This window comes from Kogia breviceps, chromosome 9, assembly GCF_026419965.1.
Source record: "Kogia breviceps isolate mKogBre1 chromosome 9, mKogBre1 haplotype 1, whole genome shotgun sequence".
Classification (NCBI taxonomy): domain Eukaryota; kingdom Metazoa; phylum Chordata; class Mammalia; order Artiodactyla; family Physeteridae; genus Kogia; species Kogia breviceps.
The window spans coordinates 14,000,046-14,023,731 of NC_081318.1; the positions used below are offsets into that span (position 1 = coordinate 14,000,046).

The 23,686-nt window shown below is 48.3% G+C and overlaps 1 protein-coding gene across 3 annotated transcripts in view; it reads right to left on the bottom strand.

The window, feature by feature from the left end:
* TBXAS1 (thromboxane A synthase 1) overlaps positions 1 to 23,686 on the bottom strand; it is a 150,747-nt gene that overhangs the window by 40,094 nt on the left and 86,967 nt on the right. For all 3 annotated transcript variants that reach the window (XM_059074896.2, XM_059074894.2, XM_067042003.1), the window contains exons 6-9: positions 20,487 to 20,575; positions 18,601 to 18,749; positions 16,739 to 16,869; positions 11,953 to 12,267 (exon numbers count right to left, since the gene is read on the bottom strand). In XM_059074896.2, coding sequence (XP_058930879.1) covers positions 11,953 to 12,267; positions 16,739 to 16,869; positions 18,601 to 18,749; positions 20,487 to 20,575 — 684 coding nt within the window. The remainder of the gene's footprint in view (positions 1 to 11,952; positions 12,268 to 16,738; positions 16,870 to 18,600; positions 18,750 to 20,486; positions 20,576 to 23,686) is intronic.

Below are 23,686 nucleotides of genomic sequence, written 5' to 3' on the forward strand. Positions count from 1 at the left end.
CCTCTTCCTTCCCGTCTTAAATTACTAATTAAAATGTCTTGGAGACTAAGCCCATTTCAAAGAGAGCCTGGGTGGCTTCCTAAAGCTTCTTGTTCATAACCAGAGGGAGGTTGGTTCTCTTCTCATCCTTATAATAAGGATTCTTTGCGCAGGGTGTCTGTCTTACGTTTCCTACAGCTCTGGCCCCAGTTTGGTCCCAGCACGGGGAGGCTAGTGGAGTTTAATTACATTCCTCCTATAGGGGACATTCAAGGAATGAGGCTTTGAAAATCAACTTGTGCTACCAAAAAGAAGAAAAAAAAATCAAATTAGGCGAGTGAGAAACAGGTGTTGCCTTTTGTGTCCTAGAGACCCAATCTAAATATTTAAATTTTAAAGACAGACTTCTAAGTGCTTAACTTTATAAACCTTACACATTGCGATTCGTAGGGGAGTCAGACATTCTCTCTGATCTGGAATATGCCTATGCCTGGAGTAGGAGGCTGACGTGGTTGATATTTTCACATGTACCATATTCAGCTATAAACCATAATGCTGGCGGGAAAAGAAAACACAACACACAACAAAACAAAACGTAATGCTGTCCACAGTCCTGGGGCAAAACAGACTTACCAGAAAACTGAAAGTAAGTGGACTGTCTGGACCACAAGCAAACATTTTAGAAAGGTCTCTTTATCCTCTACTGATTTCCCAATTTCCCTTCCTCTCTCTGTCTCTGAGATGCCTGATGACAGACTATTAGTGAGTGTGGAAGTGGCCCCCTAGACAGAAACTATTAATTTGCTGATTGCTAGTGGACAAATACCATGAACTGAGAGAGAAGTAGGACAAAGGCAAGTGGGTGGGCGATCAGCAGAGGCAGATTTCAACCCTCAGTAAGGAAGAGCTTCATCAAGGCTAATGGGAGGACAATAGGGAGTGAGCTCTCTGCTCCTGGGAGCATTCAAGCAGAGTGGCGTGCCCTTCTCTCAGATATTGGTCCTGGGTGGGAGGCTGCCCTACACGGCCTCTAAAGTCTCCTTGGACCCTGAGGGCCTAGGTTCCCTCCTTTCCTTGGCATGACGGGTTCTGAGCCCCACGGGAGCCCTGTGGGAGCACGACTAGGTCTGTAGGGGCCTCGAGGGCCCTCTGACCTGCCGGCATCTCCCTCGGCAGTGCCTTCTCTCGCTGACTGTGGTCTGCTTCCTTCCTTCTAGCTTCCGGTAACCTCCTTATGACTCCCTCCCTCAAATTTGCTTGGAGTTAGTCTCCAGTTAGAAGAGGAGTGAACGTTCATTCATTCGTCACCTATTTGTTGCAAGCCTCCTGTGTGCCAGGCACTGTCGGGGGCCCTGGGACACACCAGTGTCACAAGCAGAGTCTCTGCTCTCATGGGGCTAACGTCCCAGTGGGGACTTGGGTACATCACCCCTCCCAAGAGCAGTGGCGTTTAATAATGGATGTGTGTTGAAACAAAGGAAGCACCTCCTAATGGTGAAATTTGATGCCCAGTGATGGGGAGATCTAAAAAGTCTTTACATTTGACCGGGGTGTCACCATTCTGAGGTTCCTCCTCCACCACTGGTCAACAGAGTCCAGTGAAGTTTTTTTTTAAAAAGTATGTGTTTATTTGCTCATTCCAAAAGCCAGTTGTTGGGAATAAAATGCATACTTTTGATGTCTTAAGAGCCCATAATGTGAGCAGTAGTTAAATAAATGAGCCATTCAGTTGAGAATCTAGCTCAATGCCAAGTGGACCCACAGAACACCAAGCTTCACCTGTGGACTTCACTTTCCCAAGTTTGTTTTCCGTTCTCGCTTTTCTGGATTGATGTGAACCAACGCCACCAGCTTATTTGCTTTGCAAAGCCTGGCCCCTCTAGAGGCCCAGATATTGAATATAAAATACTCTGAGTCGCCACATGAAAGATGCCAAATATATGCCGATTGGTGTGCCCCATTCCCAGGGGGAACATCTCTTCGCAGGTCACCTCTCCTCTATGGAGACGGAACTGCTCTGCAGGCACTCAAGGGAGGGCGGGGGTTGGAGCATTAATTGCTGAAAATTCACAGCACTTCACAGGGCTCAAGTGCCACGCTTGCAAGTCCCTCCTGCTTCCAACCAGCCTCCCGCTTGACCACCCACGTGCACCCATAGTGGGACATCACCGTGCAGTGACAGGCTTCTGGGATGGCCAGGGGCTCCCAAGTTGGCAGTGGGTCACGGGGCGGAGTGGGGAAGCTTCTGTGTCTCTCTGGATCCTAGAGCCAGAATAAGAATCAGGGAAAGAGAGAGAGCAAGAAGGCTAAATGGTGCTGCGAACATTGAAGAAAAGAGAGAAAACAGAGAAATGGGGTGGACGAGGAGGGAGAGGAGAGACAGCAAGAGGCCAGGGAGCTGCCCGGATCTCTGAGTTCTGGACGGCACAAGCCCGCGGGATGTGGCTGCCATCGCTGAAGCCCCTGGGGGCAGTTCAAAGTCAAGGCAGGTCAGTTGCCCCAGGGGTCACTGTGGCCGTGGGCTTTGAATGTCTCCAGCCGATGTGGCAGAGTTTGAGCCCTGGGTGGTGTGTGTATCTGCGAACTTTAAAATCGGGGCCTCTGTCCCCGGTCCAGGTTAGCTGTTCACCCTGTTTTGGAGACTCTTGCGTTGTCTAACGATGGGGCACCGAGATGCCTCCCATCCTGTCTGCCTTCTTCCTTCCCAGAATTGGTGCTTGGGAAGCAGTAGCCACAAAGCTTAACTTCCAAGATGGAGGTCCAGGTACACACCAGAGAGGCCCCTCTTGTAGGCTGTCAAGACTTCTCTGCTCTGGTATTAGTTGTTGGGATGCCAGGGAAAGGTGAGAGAGTCTGCTTCTCTGGGTCAGACACTTCCAGAAAGAAGGACAGGAAGTGAGCAAGTTGGACACATTCCAGGGTTCCCCGCTGCAGATCTCACTTCTGCAGTACAGGTTTTGCTCTGGGCCCCGGGGGAGAGAGCATCAGGGAAGATCTCTTTGACGGTGGTGCTTTGACGTGGTCTCTCAATTGACACCCAGAGCTGTCGTATACACCGAGGGCTCACTAGGGGTTCATATGGTCTAGATGGGGCTCCCTGCCTGAAAGGTCCAGCCAGCTGGGTGCCTGTCGAATGTGACGGATCCTCAGACTACATGTGAATCTGGAGAGAAGGCTTTGGTTGCCACTTTCGTCTGCCTTGAAAACAACTTGAAATCAACTCAAAAGCTCCCCCCCAGATACTCACCCCCAGCTCCAGAGGACATTACGGTTGTCCCTTGAACAACACAGGTTTGAACTACACGGGTCCACTTATAAGCAATATTTTTCCAATAAATATTTTGGAAAAATTGTTGGAGATTTACGACAATTTGAAAAAACTTACGAACCACGTAGCCTAGAAATATCAAAAAAATTAAGAAAAAGGTATGTCATGCATGCATGAAATATATGTAGATACTAGTCTATCCTTACATAGGCATAAAGGTGATATTTAATATAAAATTTTATAATGTGTTAGTTTTCTTACTGGTCTGTAACTTTGCTTTCAAATAATTATATTACATACAGTGTGCTTCTCTCATAATTGGAGAAACTGTATCAGCCTGTCATAAGGGGTCAGTGGTTTTTTTAAAAATGTAACTGTTTCCAATACTGTATTATGAATGTGACTATAATACTATATGCCATACAAAATTTTATAATGATTAGTATATAGGCTAGGCTACCATAAAGCAAGCATATTGCTGCTGCTGCTTTATCAATGCATGAATCATTATACCTGTAAATACATATGAATTTCTTTTTAACATTATCTTTTCCTTTTTGATGTCTCGTGTTAGTAGCACCTATAACATCTACAGTGTTTTGTATCATATAAGACAATATTGATGCAGGTACTGGCAGATGATTCGTCTTGTAAACAGACGAAGTAAGCTTATGGTATTGATAAATACAGGACAGTTTTTTTTTTTTTTTTTTTTTTTTTGGTTTGTTTTCTGTATGTGGGCCTCTCACTGTCGTGGCCTCTCCCGTTGCGGAGCACAGGCTCCAGACGCGCAGGCTCAGTAGTTGTGGCGCACGGGCTTAGTTGCTCCGCGGCATGTGGGATCTTCCCGGACCGGGGCACGAACCCGTGTTCCCTGCATCGGCAGGCGGACTCTCAACCACTGCGCCACCAGGGAAGCCCCCAGGACAGTATTGTAAATGTATTTTCTCTTCCTTATGATTTTCTTAACATTTTCTTTTCTCTAGCTTACTTTATTGTAAGAATACAGTGTATAATGTAACATACAAAATACACGTTAATTGACTGTTTATGTTATCCGTAAGGCTTCCAGTCAACAGTAGGCTGAGTTTGTTAGCCTGCAGGCTAGGTGGTTAAGTGTTCAGGGAGTCAAAAGTTATGCGTAGATTTTTGACTGTGCAGCGGGTTGGCGCCCCTAACCCCCGTGTTGTTCAAGGGGCAACTGTATTTAAGGAAGCAAGATGATTTTAGGGTCATGGGCAATACACTTCTGAAGACACATCCAGAATTAATTCCTGCATCACTTTCTCTCTCACTCAGTCAAGTGAGAGAGACACCATTATTGCTGGAATAATTTTGAAACTGTTTTACTTTATTAACAAAAGCTAAATCATTGGCAGAACATCAGTACTTTCGCTATCATTAGAAATAAATACTTGCTACGTACATCACAGCGAAGGGAGATGCAGTCTTTAGGGTTTAGAACCTGGCTGCTCAGAGTGTGGGCCATGGCCTGGCAGCGCCGGCGTCACCTGGGGACTTGTTGGAAATGCAGAGTCTCAGGCCCCACCCCCGACCTACTGCATCGGAACCTGCAGCTTAGCAAGATCCCCGGGGGATTCGTGTGTACATTATATTTTGAGGCGTTCCACTCTGGGGCTGGTACCGCCGTCTATTGACACCAACGTCACCGAGCCAGAGTCCCAGTTCTCGTCTTTGTTTCACAGTTTGACTTTAGAGCTATACGTTGTTCTTTTATTTTTTTTCTCTTTGCGGTACGCGAGCCTCTCACTGCTGTGGCCTCTCCCGTTGCGGGGCACAGGCTCCGGACGCGCAGGCGCAGCGGCCATGGCTCACGGGCCCGGCCGCTCCGTGGCACGTGGGATCCTCCCGGACCGGGGCACGAACCCGTGTCCCCTGCATCGGCAGGCGGACTCTCAACCACTGCGCCACCAGGGAAGCCCTATAAGTTGCTCTTTGTTCCTATCTCTCGCTTTGTACCTCATTGCTTTGTGTTCAGTTGTACTATTATGGGATCTGTAGGAAAGGGAAGCTTCCAGAAGAACCACTAAGCCCTTTGTGGCTGGGAGATTGAATCAGGGGAGCAGTTGAGTGTACCCCGCCTAAGCTGTCAGACAGCAGGGCCCCAGCAGACCTGGACATAGGGCAGGAAGCCTTCTCAATGGGGATAAACCCATTTCCAGGTTTTCACTTGAATCTTAAAATCAAATTTAAGATTGGCCTACTCTCTGTGAAATTGACCCTGAAGATTGACCCTGAGTGGAATCCAAACTGGGAGACTTTTTTTTTCCATAGTGAGGATGAATTTGTGTTAAGATATTCACAGTTTATCCACCCAACCCTACCCCTGAGAAAAAGGACGTGTATTTATGAAACAGCTGGATGGGGCAAAATGGCTCTGTGTGTGCGTGTGTGCGTGCGTGCGTGTGTGTGCGTGCGTGCGTGTGCGTGCGTGCGTGTGTGTGTAGCCACAGAATATGCTTTTTTCCTTTGAGATCCTCTGGCTACTTCAAGGAACAAATCCTCAACCCTGCTCACATTAGCAGCATGAGCTAATCAGCTGAAATACCCAGCATAGAATGCTCTTTTATCCTTAAGAGAGAAAAAGTTGTATTTTAATTAGGTATTTATAATGGTTACAAAGCAGCTCTTCAAGAGAAGTTTTAAGAATTTGGCCTTCCTTCTAAGCATAACTGTGTTCAAATTAACCTGAAGAGAAGCTGTATATCAATCTAGTCCAATTTGTGATAAATTTACAACTGGGTTCTGCCCAGCAGATTTATAACAACAATTAAGCAGAAGGAAAATGGGTCATAAATTTTGGCTGCCACAGTCCGGCACCAAAGAGAAGGAAAGAGAATGGTTTAGCCAGATCAACAGTCAATAATTTCAACATAAAGTGCTAAAGCTATAGCAAAAACAATTTATATGGAAAGAAGGTTTTTTTTTTTTTTTCCTTCTCATCCTTTTCAAAATTAGATCTTGGAGAACACAGTGAAGCATCCATACTACAGAGGGTCTTATTAAATCATCTGTGTGTTTTCTCAATTTTACAAGTGGTCAGAATGGCACACATCTTTCCCCACTCCTCCACTATTGAAGGTACCTCCCCTTGAAGATGACTAAGGAAACACACGGGGAAAAAAGAGAGTTCTCCATGAGATTGGTGACTTGAGAAAGAAAGTTTTGTGAACGGAGGGGAGGCCAGACACAATTCCAAAGCCAGATGATTTGGGAGAAAACATACATGTTCTAGAAAGAAGCAGCCCTGAGGCATGCATTATAGACTGTATTATAGCTGTATTTTACACTGGAACAGAGATCTCTGCCCTGAAAGGAGAAAAGCAATCAAGGCCACTTGAGTCCAAAAGGGTGGTGAGAGATGGGGTATTACCACACTGAATGCGTGGGTTGTAAAGCATGTATCAAGATAATCCCCAATAGTGAAGGATGGCCTTGGAGTGTCCCTACATGTCCCCTCTGTTCAAGGAGAGCCCCGGAATTAGTGACCTCACCACCGACAATTTCCCGTGTTCACTGGTAAAGGACGCTATAAGGCCAACTGCCGACCTGGGCGTCACTCTATAACCAGCAAAGAAGCACTGACCGGCTCTGTGGACATCACCAGACACTTGGTGTGAAGTGACCACATCATTTACAAGAAGTACACATCATTTAGAAGTGCAAAAGAGCAGGCAGTACCAGTCACTGTTGGATTTATGCCTTCAACTTTGGAAAGCTGGCTTTTACAAGTTCAGAGGAAAGGTGAGTGTGGTTGCATAACACAGAATTTGAAAGTGGGAGCTCATCTGGAGACCATGGGTGGACACACTGTTTTCTGGCCACCCAGCAGCCACTCACCCCACTTCTAGTAACAAGGGTTTGGGGACCCACTCCTCCTCCATTTGAGTTCTCAGTGGCTCCGGCGAGGCCCCTTCTGGGCACCAACTCCAGGGATGGGGAGTGACCCAGGTCTAAGCCAGCCAGAGCACCATATTCCCCTCAGCCCCGGTGATGGCCTGAGAGGCAGGCCCACGACCCAGGCTCTATCAGTGAGATGCCGCGAGACTTTCACTGAGAACCCCCAGGACAGAGACTCTTCCTTCATGCTGGACCTGAACCAGCTCTCCACTGCCCCTATCCTCAGCCTATGAAAAGATGAGAGGGACTTAAGGAAAACGTATCAGAGCAAGGGGTCTTCAGCCTGGAGAAGAGTTCTCCTGTCCTGGGTCAAGGAGGTCGCGGGGCGCTCCAAAAGAACCGTTCCTAGAGAGACGGGGCAGCCACCTGAGCATGGCGGCCGCCCGCTGATGCAGCACAGTGCTCATTTGCCCTCTCTACCTATTTGAGCGAAGGAAGAGTAACTGGAGAGAGATGTCAGGGCACAGAGAGGGGACAGCGGAGGGAGTCGCCCCTGTGGGTGTGGCCAAGATGTGTGACTCCTGTGTGCCACTCAGATACTGCAAGGCGTCATTGATCAGCTCCAGCCATCTTGCTGGTACCCTGCTTAAGAGGGTTGGCTGCCACCAGGAGACCCCAGCAGCCAGAAGCTGTGAGGCAGGAGCCCCTCCCCCGTCAGGGATCTGTGGGGATATGGGGGGGTCGCAGGAGTCAGCCCTCTGAAAAACGCCTGCATCCGTCTGCTTCATACCAGAGGCCACATACCTTCATACCACAGGGGAGGGGCTCTAGAAGCCCCCTTCAGGCAGGATTTAGGGATCTGTTAGAAGCCCCACCCCTGGGAGGAGATGGGGGTACAGGAGACACCGGGGAAGGAGAGGAAGGTGGGTGGAGAACAGACCACACCGCCTCCCCCAGACAGCTTCCTCAGGCCTTAGGTCAGCCTGAGCTAAGGGGATGGAAGGGCATTGAACTGGATCTGAGACTGAAGTTCTAACCTGGACCAGACTGCTGAACTATTTAATGTCAAAGGGAGCAGAAACCTTTGCGATCTGTCCGAAGTATCATCAAGGAAAGGGGATGAGATTTGTCAGAGCATATTTAAAAGAAATAATTGGAAAAAACTCAAAAGGATTCCATGTTCACTTAGTTCAGGCTGTTCAACATTACTGGTTACACAGCTGTCTTGAGACCACTCGGGGAGACCCTGTCTAAGAATGGAGTGTGCCCAGCATGACTGGCACTGAGAGAGGGAGAGAGACAGCAACCTGGGTCTCAGTGACGGAGTTTGAGCCCCTGCGTCAAGCCATACCTGAAGGCAGCCTTACTCTGGAGTTTTCAGTTACGCGGGTCAATAAACGCTCTGAGCCAGCCTCAGTTGAGTTTTCTATTACTGTCAGCAGAAAGAATCCTGATACAGTGCACATACACGTACTTTTTCTTGGGGAGAAAGCATAGCTTTTGTTGGATTCTCTTAGGGCATTGTTTAAAAAAAGGGTATGGCTCAGGGAAGAGAAACTCTAGAGCTCAAATCCAGTGACCTCATTGACAAATACAAGGGAAGACCATCTAATGAGATGTGCGGGGCTCTACAGGGATATCATGGAAGAACTAGGTCAGAACATCCTTGGGTGTAGGGTCTGGAGCCTGACTCTGGTATTAACTGGCGCTCAGAAAATATTTGTTGAATGGAAACCAGCAGGAAAAGTATCACAAGTCATACTTTACATGCAAATTTTCAGGAATATTTTCAGGAAAATATCTAATGTGTGAACATCTAATCTGCATTTCCATGTTCTGACAGATGGCCCATATTAACAGAACTCTAATTACAGTAAAAAAAAAAAAAAAAAAAAGAAAAGAAAAGAAAAGAAAAAAGAGAACCTGAAAATATTTACTGCGTGTGTACCACGTGCAAGGTTATACACCTTTTAACACTATTGTGACTACCAAATTTATGTTTTAAAAAGACCAGCTCTCTATATTCCCATTTCTCAGAGACAGTCCCACCTGTTACCCTGTTACCGAGAGAAAGAAAATGACCCAGGGGCAGGGCTGGGTCATTTTCATGGCTGGGGCAGGGCTTTGGACCCTGAGAGTCCAAGGCTGTATTCTCAAGGTGGAACCGGGGACCACCTGTGTCAGAATCACCTGGGATGTGTATTTAAAATACAGGTTCCTGGGCCCTGGCCCAGACTTCTGGAATGAGAATCTCTGCGGGAGGGCCCTGGACTCTGCATCTTAACGATCTTCCCAGATGATTTTATGTATACTAAAGTTTGAAAAACTTTACCTCCTGCAATCTGTTTATTTGCCCATGGGGTCTCAGTGCCTGGCAGCGTTCTGCACAGCCCCATGGGAGGTCGTTCTCTGGGGAAAGAAGTCCCCATCCTAGGCGGGGGTGGGGGTGGGGGGATGGGCGGGATATGAAGGACGCCAGGGTTTAGTGAGATCGTACCACCCTCCTTGAGGTCAAGGTCCGTCTAGGCCACGGCAGAGGTAAGGGCTTGTGTGCATGAGGGCCTCTGAATGAAGGCCTATGGAAACCCTCCCTGTGCAGGTAAACATACCCAGTGTAACTGGTGAGACAGACTCCTGGAGGCCCAAGCTCTGTGAGTGACACCACACCTTCTAGACTTGATTAAGCGCTGCCTTCTGTTGCCCTGGAGAATCTCATTTGGAAGGAGGGATTGTTGTCATAGACATAACTTATTGTTTTATCTGGCAATTAAACTCCCTGAAGGTGAGGATCATGACTTCTACCTCTCAGAGCCGTTGTCCCCTCTCCCACCCACTACCACGTCCACCACACGGCTGACCCCTCTCTCGATGCTTTAAAAGTCTTTAGTTTGACCTGCCTTCTGGTTTATTTGAGACCAGGGGGCTAAATTCCCTCTGCTGCCTTGACCGCCTTCCTGGGATAGCTGTGGGAGCTTCCTCTGGGAGGTCGCTCTCCCAAGTTCTGCAGACATCTGACTTGGGTACAGTTGACTCCGGGGGTGGGATCGATTGGCCGAAGCCCAGCTGCGCCCCCATTCCCCTGGCCACAATAGTCCGTTCAAGAATGGGCAGTGACTTAAGCATTCTGACCAGCGTGAACCCGATGACTCTTGCTGAGAATTTGGGGTCTCAGGCTCTCTTCTCCATTGGTTATGAGCAAGGAAACCTGTAGTCCCAAGTGTTCTTAGCAGGCTGCTTGGGGCTTCAAGAGGGGGGCACAACTCAGAATGGGACCAGTATGAAGGAAGCACAACCAAGAAGTGGGGAGAAACTAGGACCTGAGCCGATCTCTGAGCCTCGACAAAGATTTGCTTGAAGCCACATCTACCCCTAAGCTGCTCAATGATCTGTGTTAATAAGTACCTCCCTCCTTTGTATGTGTGTATTTAAATCATTTGGGGTTGGGGTTTTGTTTCCTGCCCAAACTGCATCCTAATATACCTTCAGCTCCCCTTATTTCTCTTGCAGTAATGTACCCCAATCATCTCTGGTCCTTCCTCCTTTACCTCCTCAACTGAAAAAACCCACAACTACCTATGAAATGGGATGAGGTGGGTGGTGGAAGTAGGTAGTAGGGTTAATGGATTCATGGCTTGTTGAGACTCCATGCCCAAAGAATATTGATTAATAGATCAATGTCAACCTGGAGGGAAGACCCGTCCTGCTCAACATTTTAATAAATGACTTGGATGAAATAGGAGACATGCTTAGCAAGTCTCAGATGACACAGAACTGGAGGAATTGCTAATATGACAGATGGTAGAATCAAGATTCAAAATTATTTTGGCTGACTTGAGCAATAATAAGGATAAATCTAAACTCTTGCACCTATGCTCAGAAAATCAACGGTCCAAGCAGTGGACTGGGGGCACCTGGCTTGGCGGATGTCATAACGTCACAGCACCTTATGTGGACCATAAGCTCACGGTGAGCCAGAAGTTGAGGCAATTAGTAACACAGGTAGTGCAGTTTTCAAAAGAAAGGCTCACCTTGCATCTACTTTCCCCAGTGGGATAAAGAAGTGGAGTTTCCTGGGAAGCAGTTTTCAGCTCAATATATGAAAAAAACTTCTGACGGTTCCAATAACGGAACAGGCCTCCTCCCGACATTGTGAATATAACAGTCATTACATCAGAATGTACTAGAAAGATTTCTATTATGGTGGTCTTCCTTTTAAAGCACAGAGTTTTTCAATGACTTTCCTGAACAACTCATAAGTCAAAGCAGTACTCACATAAGCACCCAGAAAAAAAAGTAGCCAAGCTCAGCACCTTTGGAAGTTTGCTTCCAGTCCAGCAAAGAGCAGCTCCATCTAGAGGGAATATCCAGAATCTGGACTTGGCCCCGTTTCACACCACGCCGTTCACAGGTCTATTCCTCAGCACTCACCCCATCTCCATTCCGGCTTTGACTTGGCCCATCCTTAGGCCTGCCTCTGCCCTCCACTTGGCTCCAATTTCTGGCTCACATCCACCTCCCTGAGCATGAAGGCTCCACAGACAGAGCTTTGGGAGACCGGGCCTCCTTCTCCATCCCTGATCTTTGACCCTGACTGCCTGGGACTCTGCAGCTTCTCTGAGCCAGGCTTGGTTTCATGGACCACCCCAGACCACGAAGGCATGGGACAATTTTTCTTTCTCTTTTTCTTTCTCCCTGTGGTTCTGAGCACCCCGTTTTACTTGTTAACCCATGCGGAAGGCGGGCCATGGCACCCTTAGAAACTTAGAATGTGATTTTAGCCAGATGGTGATCAAAAATAAGTTTCACTTCTCTGAACATACAGTCACGTGGACAACTGTACTCACATGTTTCTCGCTGAAAAGGTCCACCTCTCTCAGCAGCTTCTTCTGGCAGTCAGGGTTGGTGGCCAGGAGGTAGGTGGCGAAAGAGAGAGTGTTGGTGATGATCTCGTAGCCAGCGATGAGGAAGATGAAGGCCTGGCCCACGACCTCATCCACAGTCAAAGGCTTGGACAGGAGTCTGGGCTGGTGCTGCTGGGAAGGGTTCGCTGTGCATTCGGTGGGAGAGGAGACTTGTCCGACCATGTCAAAGTTCTCCACGCCCACGGAGGAGGTGGAACGTCGGGCATCCAGGACCATTTGGAGGAAATCTCTCCGCCTCTAAGGAACGAAAGAAGAAAGCGCATATTTTGGCCTCAGAGTCCCGTAAGAGAGGCTTCTTGGAGCACAAAAGAAGATGTGCACATGCAGCTTTCATTTATTTATTTATTAAAAGTTTCTTTAAAATTTATTATTTTTATTGAGGTAACATTGGTTTATAACATTATATAGGTTTCATGTGTAGGACACTATATTTCCACTTTCTTTTTTCTCTTCTTTCTTTTTGGCTGCGCAGCATGTGGGATCTTAGTTCCCCCAACCAGGGATCGAACCCACGGCCCCTGCAGTGGAAGCACGGAATCTTAACCGCTGGACCGCTGGGGGAGTCCGCATGCAGCCTTTAAAGAGGCTTTTCATTGCAGCGCTGTCTGAGGTGGAGGGGGTAAGAACCCCCCTACCCATCCCTCACTGTGGCACTGGTTCAGAGACTAGCTCAGCCAGCAGCAGCCTGTGAGGCTGCCATTACAGAGGAGGAGGCTGCTCTGTCTGGGCTGAGTCAAGAAGATGTTAAGCCACTTCGGTAAGAAAAAAGAGCAAGTTGCAGAACAGTACGCGTAGTAGAATCTCATTTCTGTAAGAACAGCACATGGAAAATATCTTTAATTATGTCTGTCCGTGCATAGAAAATGTTTAGCGACATCCTTACCCCACAGTTCACAGTGAGCCGAGGAGCTCGGAGAACCGGGGGGGGCTTTTATTCTTTTTACATTATCCGTGTTTGTATTGTTGGCTGGTTGGTTTTTCCAGCAAAAAAGCAACTGAAGCATCGTATGGATTTGAATCAAAGCACGTGCTCCACTGTTCACTTCCCCACCATCCAGGGCTTAACTTCTGCGCCCTGTGTTTCGCACAGCAGAGAGTTAACAGGACCTGGGGGCAGGGGAGGGAACTAGCTTTGGTAAAGCCTGTCTTCAAAGTCTCCAGTCTGTATTTTGCACCCCTTAGCCTAGCCTCTTCATGTGGGTCCTTTTTATCCTCAGTAATCTCCTACCCCATTTAAGTGGTTAGAGGTTTCTTACCATTTTCCCCTACCTTCCTTATCAGCAATCTGCATATTCTTTATATTTTTACTACCCCTGGTTGTAACAATGGAAGTGTTTACGTATTGCCTTAGGGTTGACAAAGTGTGTACCTGGCACATCCCGTCTTTGACCGGCTCTTTGATGTGATGAGTGACAACGTACTCTTTTCTGAAGTTTATGGGACTTAACAGCATAAGGGAGAACGTTAGAACCACCAACAGAAAAAATGATAATTTCAGAGTCCTTTACTTGTTGTATCACTTTCTCAACCCGTTGGCTTCTGAATTCCTATTGCATTAATAATCTATGTCACACACATCAGCATCTGTTAAGGTGCGTCTCCAGGGCAGGATCCTGCCCCACCCCACTCGCACACCATGCCTGTACTGTGCCGAGTCACATGTTAGCTATGCAGTAAATAACTCCACAAATAAACCTGCAACGCCCTAAGGGCATTTTGAGGAAGGCTGTGTTGGATCTGCTCGCAGCTGCTACTTGGAGCTCGTGCTACTTGGAGCAGGGACCTTGGAGACATGAGACATTTGCAGCTCTACTGCTTCCCAGCTTTGTGACCTTGGAAGGTGTCTGCCGAGATTCCAGCAGGGCTCCCAGCTAAGCCTGTGGGTGGCAAGAACCTTGAGACTTAGGAGGCAAGGCCTCAGCGTCCTGCCAGTCTGCTCAGGTGGGAATGGCTGAGAGAATGGCCCTTTCCACCCTCTTTCCACCCTAACCCCACTCATTCAGCTTCCCAAATGGCCTCCACAAGGGCTGGCTTTCCACCAGCTGCCTTCCTGTTGTCTGGTCAACAACTGGGACTCTAACCCTGGTCCCAGGACAGGGCATGATGGCGCGCGTGGGCGGTGAGCATCCTCTGCTCTCTCGGCTCCTGGGTGCTAGCTGGGGACCCCAGAGCATCCCCGGGCTCTCTCTTGGCTGGCACGTTTGAAGCTGCTCGGGTGCGGTACAGCTGTGGTCCCTGAGGCTTGCCTGTGGCTTTGCTGGAGTCACGTGGGGGCAATGATGGGAGGGAGAGCATGGGCGCGGCCACACCGTTGGGTTTTCCCCGTGGCAGAGCTGCAGCTGGCAACCTTTCCTCTCATCCCAGCTCAGCCAGGCTGCTTCAGGGCTGTGGAGCCTTATAGAAATCTGTCTTAACCTCCAGCTCCAGAGGCCAGAGGAAAGGACTGCTCTCTGGGGCCTGTGCGCTGGAGAGGAGCATTAGTATAGATGGGTTTCTTTTATTTGCACTGCATCACGGAGGCTATTTGAACACTGCCCATTTAGGACTGCAACAGTGCTGGTTTATGGTGATATCCAAGAAAAATATGCACCCTGATGTAGGTGTCTAATCCACGCATCGGCCAGAGCTTAGAAAAATATTTACCTTTTAACATCTGTGCTGCATTTTCCACTGCGCAAACACACATCTGCTTGATGGAATGTCTACAGAGTTTAGATGGGTTTAAAGCAAGTTTTCTTAGTAACCGTATAGCTCTGTCTTGACACGGGCAGTCCTGGATTTGTGGTTGGGAGGTTTTTCTCAGATCAACTCATTGTTTGAAGCAAATAGCTCTCGAGTTTATAAAAGGAAAAGCTTGAGGCAATCCCAGTAATTGGATCTTTAATAACCCCTCACCCCTCAGGAAGCTAATTGGTGCAACAGTGTTAGAATTTTCAGCCTGATTCTACAACCAGTGGGTTTCAGGCTGGGGGCGGGCTGTGTGACAGACCCCACATGCGTGAGGGAGGACCTGCACCGCAACACTAAGGTCTGGGGCTTCCCTGGTGGCGCAGTGGTTGAGAGTCCACCTGCCGATGCAGGAGACACGGGTTCGTGCCCTGGTCCGGGAAGATCCCACATGCCGCGGAGCAACTAAGCCCGTGAGCCATGGCCGCTGGGCCTGCGCGTCCGGAGCCTGTGCTCCGCAACGGGAGAGGCCACAACAGTGAGAGGCCCGCATACCGCAAAAAAAAAAAAAACAAAAAAAACCACTAAGGTCTGAAAATGGGACTTCCCTCGCCACTCCTTCCCCAGGCTCCGTCCTCGCCCTGGAGAGAGAGGCATGAACCTGCAGGAGAGCGGTCTGTCCTTTTAGACAGCAGAGCTGGGCCAGGGACACCAGGGAGCTGATTCTTCTCACACCTCTAAGGGCGGCAGGTTGAGTTCCCAGTGGTTCGGGCCAAAGGTCTGTGAGCTCGTCTGCACCTGTGAGCTTCCGGCACCTTCTGGTCTAGGACACCTTTGCTACACGGTTGAGAAAGCGAAGCCGGCCGGGACGAGGCTGCGCCTGACGCTGCTCCATGCATCCGGCCACTAACCGACCCCTGATCTCATGCCCGGCCAACGCTGCAGCACTGGACCTCCGTCCCCGGCTTGGGGGTCCCCCCTGAGCTGCCCGGTCTTTGAGAAAACACGCTCAAGCTACATCTGACCCAAGTCAGTTCAGGAAGAGACATTTCAGCCTTGTTTTTTTTCCTTTTAAGTGATTTCCTTGACTGCAGTAAGGCCCATAAAGAATAGCATTACAGGGCTTCCCTGGTGGCGCAGTGGTTGAGAGTCCGCCTGCCGATGCAGGGGATACGGGTTCATGCCCCGGTCCGGGAAGATCCCACATGCCGCGGAGTGGCTGGGCCCGTGAGCCATGGCCGCTGAGCCTGCGCGTCCGGAGCCTGTGCCCCGCAATGGGAGAGGCCACAACAGTGAGAGGCCCGCGTACCGCAAAAAAAAAAAAAAAAAAAAAAGAATAGCATGACACATGCATGAGCATATGCAATATTGAAATTATTTTCCTTAACACTGAAAATTCCTCTTTCTGTTCTCAGCCAAGTTCAGTCAACAAATATTTACTCGATTCCTACTGTGAGCCAAGCATAGGGCAAGTCTTCAAGGAGGAAAGAAATTTCTAGGTCTCAGTGAAGCAGGCGAAGGCCCTCAACCTCACAGTTTGCGGCGATACCCTCCGCGCAGAAAGGGGACGCGGGGCTGGTGACAGCTGCCTGAACTCCCCTCTAATCATGAGGCCGTTTGTGCTGTAAAGCTCCGTCTTGCGGTCTTTCAATATGACGAATGCACTGATGAGAAACACGTGGGCAGACTTACCTAGAAAATTCTCTGAGGCTGCCCCTAACCTGCGCTGGGTGTGATGCTTGAGATAAGAGGCCCGTGAGCTCGGGGGAGGACGGTTTTAATTCTACTCGCCTGGGTCAGCGTGGACACATTGCTCTGGGCTTCTCCCCACCGCCCTTCCTGCTTGCTTTCACCTTTCTCTCCTTATTGACCCCTCCTCACCGCCCCGCCTCGGCTGCCCCAGTGAGCTCGAAGTGGCAGGCCGCTGAAGGACAGCCTGGCGTGGCTGCGTGGGGTTGGGACGGGAGGGAGAGAAAACAGACAGCGCTGCCAGCTTAGCTTCTATTCCATTTCGACGCCGCGTCCTGTTAAAATACGTTACCTCTTCTGCTGCTTCCTGGTCCCGCAAGGCAATCACATTCCTAATGAGTCTGTTAAAAAAGCCATTCAGTTCATCTCGGTTCTTATTGGGCAAAATCCGGGCCAGTGGGACCATTATGGATGGAAATGATACTTGAAAGAGAAAAACAAAAGTGGCATTGAAAAGGGGGTGAGAATAAACCAGGGCTATTAGATGCCTGTTGCCAGGAAGCAAACCCTGGCCTTGAATTAGTCTTTTGAAGGCCTGCCTTCCCTTCTGAACTACGGCTGCTCAGAGCAGGGTTCTATCTTCTTCTACCTCGGGGCTCCTCACCCTCCCTTGCACCTGATAAACGTCTGGACAGTTGAATCCCCACCTCCATCTACCTCTCAGGTCTCATGCTTGTAAGTTAATTTCCCAGGTCCTGGAGAGGAGGGTCCAAGGTCTTTGTATTTCCTCAGGAAAGAACAGATTGTAGGCCATGTTTCAAGTGGTAGAAGCCGATCCACTTACTTAATTTTCTGGTCATTTGCATTCTGTTTTCCTTTGGATCGTTTTCCCCAGAGCTGCCACCTGAATTGTTTCTCAGAGCCGCCACTGCGGCTGCCGACAAGGATGCCGGCCTCGTCCCCTGCGGGCACATCCCTTACTGTGCCGAGTGCAGCCTGCGCCCTTGCCACCGTGCCCTGGGCGTGACAGCCCTCCATGACGAGGCTCCCTGGGTCAGGGACACTTGTTCCCTCCTGGATGGTAGCCTGGGCCGTGGGCCAGGCCCGCCTCTGGGGGGGGGGGTGTCTCAGCTCAGTTCAGCTCCTCAGCATTCACGGTGGGCCATCTGTGCACAGGCCGGTGTGGGGGCCGGGGGAAAGGACCCTAATGGATCCACGCAGGCGTCGGGATGCTCTGCCCCTTTTCAACAGCGGGAGCCTGAACCAAAGTGACCCAGCAGGGAGGGAGGGCTGGGAGTGCCGACAGCCATGGAACAGCGGAGCCACCCGCCGTGCACGGCTGGTGGCAAAGGGCATTTCCCTGGAGTGCAGGGGGTGAGGGGTGAAGGAGGAAGCTGCTTTGACCCCCCAGAGCGACAACTCCTACAGTGTCAGTGCAGAGCAGATGGAGGTGGGTGGGGGCTTCCACAGAAATTGACTCTGAAACGGGAATGAAACGAACCAAGGAATGACTAGAATTTACCAGCCCAGCGGAATGGTTAGGAATTGTGGCAATAATCAATAACCGTGATAACAACAGGTCATTGCTTCCATAAAAGCAAGAAGATACCAGAATTGGCCAGAGGGTGAAAACTCACTTCTAAAACAGAAATAAAATAAATGGACCGGTCTCCACAGCATTCGGTAATCTGCTAGCCACCCATCACCTATGATTTCTAATTTCCTATGCGTTGGCTTCAAGCAGAGAAGTGTCCTAAGGAGGAGTCTGCTGGGGGTGAGAAACATGCCCTAGAAAACGAAAGGTTTGGGTTCCAGTCTTGGCTCTGCCTTTCTAAGCCTCGGTTTTCCCATCTGTCAAGTGGGGAGGAGAATGCCTTCCTGATGGGGTGAACACCAGCACTAACAGAGTCGATGCAGGCGAAGCACTCAGCCCCGTCCGTGCACGGCGGCCATGCTCACTAAGGCGGTGATGAGCCCGGCCAGGGCTACCTGCGTGGGTAATCAGTGGCACCAGACTGGTACAGAGGAGCCTGGGCAGCTCCAGAAAAACAGGGGCTCCGCGGGGCAGACTCCACAGGGTGACTCTCAGAGACACCCTGAGTACCCTTTCCAGGCGGCAGGGGCTGAGCCCCGAAGATGCCTGGGGCCACCGGGCTGTCACGGGGTCTGCCCAACTCGCCCAATTTACCCCCCCTCCGCAGGAGCTGTACTTACAGATTAAAACCAGGATCGGTCTGGGGATGGAGGATGCAAAGAAGCGCCGGCAGTGCTTCACAAAGGGGTGCTCGGGAGCCTTCTGGGAGTTCACCTGGGTGCCAAAGGCGACACTGGCAACCACATCTGTGGTGTAGCAGCAGTAGCAGCTACGGGAGGGAGAGAGCAGTTTGTGATTGGAAAGGACTCAGCCGCTGGCCTCCGCATCCTACACACTCCTGGAGGGGCACGACTCCATGGTCTACCTGTCTGAAAGGGGGGCTCCCGGCAGATCCGAAGTGAGGCGGTGGGAGTGGAGCCCCCCGGATCTGATCCTGGGGGTGTGAGCGCAGAAGTTGAGGGGGAAACAGAAACACAGAACAGCTGATCTAGACAAAGATGGGGGAGGGGAGGAGAGCCTCAGGTATTCAACTTTCAGCCTTCCGGTAGCTTCAGACCAGACTCGGTCAAAACCAAGAAGTACACTTTACGTTTTCCTCCCCATGGAGGGAAAACACTTGACCCAAAGCCTATGTGCTTTACAGAGGCTTTGCAGAGCCCATCCAAGGCCAGGGTCTAAGGATTGATTGATGTACAGCAAACTGTGATTGATGAAATTAACAACCTGATTATCTAGTTTTATTAGCTCTGTCTCCCTCTTCCTCCTAATGATTTTACAGTTTTCATAAGAGCAACACAAAAAAAACCAGGGCCCTTTGAGGCTCAAATAAATACAAGACAAACTTTGGTACCAGCTTTATGAACATATGTATATTATTATAGGAAACACACATTGCACTTTAGAAACAAACACAAGGAAAAGTGTCTGGCAGTAGCTTCAGAAAAATTAACCTCTTAGGCTCTAGGAAACCCGCCCCCCGAATGGCCATTTTAAGCTAGAATAATTCTTTTTTGTTATGTCATAGGGGTAGTCAGGTTGCTTCTAAGAAGGCTCACAACTGGGTGTTCATATCCTTTTATAATGAAAAGGTCTATTTTTGTGGCTTGAGGTAGGCACATGCTTAGTTCCCTTTCTTCATAAATTCTATAACCAATCACTTATCATTAAGGACTACACGACATTTCCTCCAGGTGACGTCTTTTATTTTGACTGCTTTTACTGAAAACATTTCTATAATTGATGACACATTTCCCTGTGACAGCAAAAACAATAATTCGACTACTGAATGTGATTTCATCTGATCCTAATTGTTGACGATGTAAAGGTTTTAAGAGTTGTTTACTTTGCTTTTACGGCTGCCGGGGCCCATCTTATCTTTACCCAACTCACGCATCTCATGACCAGAGGGAATGTAGAGGAGCGAATTTTGTAAACAATACGGTAGAATGTAAATGCTAATGATGATTATGTTATTATTTTATTAACAATGATAATAAGAGCGAGTTGGCTTCTGGCTAATCTGCTGTGCGACTCTTCATCTGGTATAAACCGTAATTTAGCACAGGACAATTAGGCAAAAAGCCAGACAGTCAGTCGTTTAAACTGAGGGTCCACCACTAAGTCATGGCTTCTAGCCTGAGGGGTGCCACAGTTTTTCTTGAATTAAAAATGCATGGACTCCCCCCGCCCCTGCCCCCAGGACCCTGTCCTTTCTGCCCAGACATATCTTGCCCACTCCTGGGTCTATGGAGGTCGGAGGGCAAGTCCACCCACAAAACACTGCCCACTCAGGGTTCCCTCCACAAGCCGCAGCCCCCTGGGCTTCGTTTGCTTTTGCTTCACATTTTCCGTGGGTTTCATTTCTTCTTCTTAGTCCACCCATACTTTTAGGAGCTTAGCATTTCTATAGTTTGCTGGTCCCAAGGTAATTGTCTGGCAATTACGTACAGTTACAAGAAGCAGCAATTCAAACATGTGATTTCTCATCTGTAACGTGCGCCCTTACCTCTGGATGTCGAAAGCGTCCCTGGATTCTGCATAGTGCTTTAAATGGGCCAGGAGCGGGTTGCAGGCCTGGCTGATTAGCGGCGCCATCTGATAGCAGATAACAAAGGTGTAATTAGGACACCATGCAGGGAGCACACCTAAATTCGCTGCAGATGGAGAGGTTATGTATGGTGCTTCCTGGAAAAAATGGTCATCATTTCGAATGTACCTTTCATGCACCTAAGATTCAAGAGGAAGATCTAAAATTCACAAACATTATAAAATACGATTGCTGTAAACGTCTATTTTAGCTTAAACAATCTGTGTTCTTTTTTGAAAGCAAAAAGAAGGAAGGATTTAAGAGTAAATACTGTGAAATAATTATGAAAATGATCATTAAATGCTTAGAAATGAGAATCAGTACTCAGTTTCAGTGACATTTGGTTAGCATTAGAGAGTAAATAGACCACAATCCATATGTACTAACTCTGGAATTAGCCCAAATCCCTGTTTGCTTGGTTCCAATTATACTTTAGATCCTCCACTAGAATCTCGAATCTCAGTATTGAAAGGAACCTAAGGTCATCCATTTCAACTTCTTATTCAGTACAAAAGTCATTTTTACAGCATGTGGATGGATGGTTATTCACTTCTGCTTAAGCTGTTTAAACCTTCAAATATAGGGAACCCTTGACTTTAAGAGGCCTTCAGTGCCCATGCAAGACAACTACTGAATTTCTTTTTTTTTAATACTAAAATATCTTTATTATGGAAAACACCTAACATACACACAGAAAGAAAGAATGGTATTATGAACATTCATGTAGCTGTGATCCACCTTCAACAAATTTAGGTCTCATTTTGGCTACCCACCACATTGACCCCAAAAGTTTGGCTTGAGTGGGTGGAATTCTTTGTGGAGCCTGTTGGGCGCCCATGAGACCTTTCATTCTCTCCTGTATGTTTGAAAAGCCAAGTCGGAAACGACGAGGGGAATCTTTTTTTTAAAAAAAAAAAAACCCATCTATTTATTTATTTATTTATTTTAAACATCTTTATTGGAGTATAATTGCTTTACAATGGTGTGTTAGTTTCTGCTGTATAACAAAGTGAGTCAGCTATACGTATACATATATCCCCATATCCCCACCCTCTTACGTCTCCCTCCCACCCTCCCTATCCCACCCCTCTAGGTGGACACAAAGCACTGAGCTGATCTCCCTGTGCTATGCGGCTGCTTCCCACTAGCTATCTGTTCTACATTTGGTAGCGTATATATGTCCATGCCACTCTCTCACTTCGTCCCAGCTTACCCTTCCCCCTCCCCGTGTCCTCAAGTCCGTTCTCTAGGGCTGCATTTTATTCCTTTCCTGCTCCTAGGTTCATGAGAACCAGGTTGTTGTTTTTTTTTTTTTTTTTAGATTCCATATATGTGTGTTAGCATACGGTATTTGTTTTTCTCTTTCTGACTTACTTCACTCTGTGTGACAGACTCTAGGTCCATCCACCTCACTACAAATCACTCAATTTCGTTTCTTTTTATGGCTGAGGAATCCTTTTAACCAGTGTACATTATGGACAAACATTGTAGCTAAAGCAACATGCTGCGATACATTGTTCTGAGCATTTCTTACGGAAAACATATTTTGAAATGTTACTTATGTTTAGAGTTTACTTTTTTGACACCAAAATATCAGCTCCTGAGATCAGGAGAGATTTTTGTCTTTTTTGTTCACCTTTGTATCCCCAGCACTTAGAACAGCACTTGGTATATAGTGAAAACGGAAACAGCATTTCAGGTGCAAACCCGTAAATCGCAAATGGATCCCTTCCCTGCAAGTCAGTCGCAAAGCCAGGGGTACATGTTGACCTTTTGAGAAGACACATAACAGACAAATATTGATGTTCAGGTCAACGAAAACCACAGGGATTTTTTTTCCATGAGTCATCATCACGTGCAGTTGATTTTTGACGCTTGAGGGTCCATTCTTGGAAGGCTTTACACTGACCTAACACATATTGCTGTAGAAAGTTGTCCTGTCATCTGTTCTGAGCAGAGCCATCTCTTACCTGCCCTGAGACAGTCAGGTGATTGGAGAGGCCCAGCAGGGGGGCCAGCCTGGGCTGCTGCTGCCTGAGGCTGGAGGATCACACGGTCTCGCTGGACCCCTCCCTCCTACGGCCCCCTCCAAGCCAGCCCCGTGTGCTCTGGGATGGAAGGAAAGTACTGTGTCCCCAGGGACCCCACTGCTGGCTGTGGGGTAGCCTGGGTGGCACCTGTGAGCAGCTGGGCAGCAGGTCTAGGAGCGGATGTGCAAAGCAGAACACACCTACACACCCAGTGGAGGGATGGCAGAGCATCTGAGACCCTCCCCTTGTATTTTGTTGCCAGGACTCTTAGAGGGAGAAAGAACTTTCTGCTCATCCAGCCATACGGGCTGAGAGCGCTGGGGTGACCGTACTCAGTGTGGGTGGGCCACGGGTGTGCTCACACATTCAAATCTCATCTCCTGTGTCCTTGGCTATTCCTTCTTTGTTCCATTTGAAATTTGGTCAGTGTGCCTTCTAAGCCTTTAGTTTGTCGCTGTGTACACAGGATCGGACACAGAGCTGTGGCCCTCCACGAGACTTTAGGCAGCCATGGAACTGGTCAGTATCACTGTTTCCAGCTCTTTGGCCAGCTGTGCATGAACCTAAATAAATATCCCGCCAGGCAGCATCTTATCCATGTCAGTGGCGGAGGACTTGTCAAGTGATTTGCCAAAACGAAAGTATAATTTACCTCATCTACCTATCCTGAAGTCCACTCACAAAAGAAAAAAAAGAAAAAGTGAGGATGACTGTCCTGAATTACTATCTTGGAAATTCGGAGTGGACGCTTATGACTGCTGCATTCTTCTCTAAATTCTCACAAGCCATCAATTTAATAATCCATCAGTACAAAAGTGTGGGCAAATGGGTCACTTCCAATAGCCTCTAGGTTTTTACTCTCAGTAAATCTCTGACTAACTTGCTACTGGAGAAGTCAATACTTATCTAAGTCACATTTCTATGACTAGCTCACTGACTACATTCCTTCCATTATTTTAATAAAATTAGCGGTACAAGTGAACTCTACTTGAATGCAATCTCATATACCAAAATATCTTTGAGATTTATTTCAGAGGGATAGTGACATGGTAAAACGAAGAATACTGTTTGAAAGGAAGTCTCTTTAGA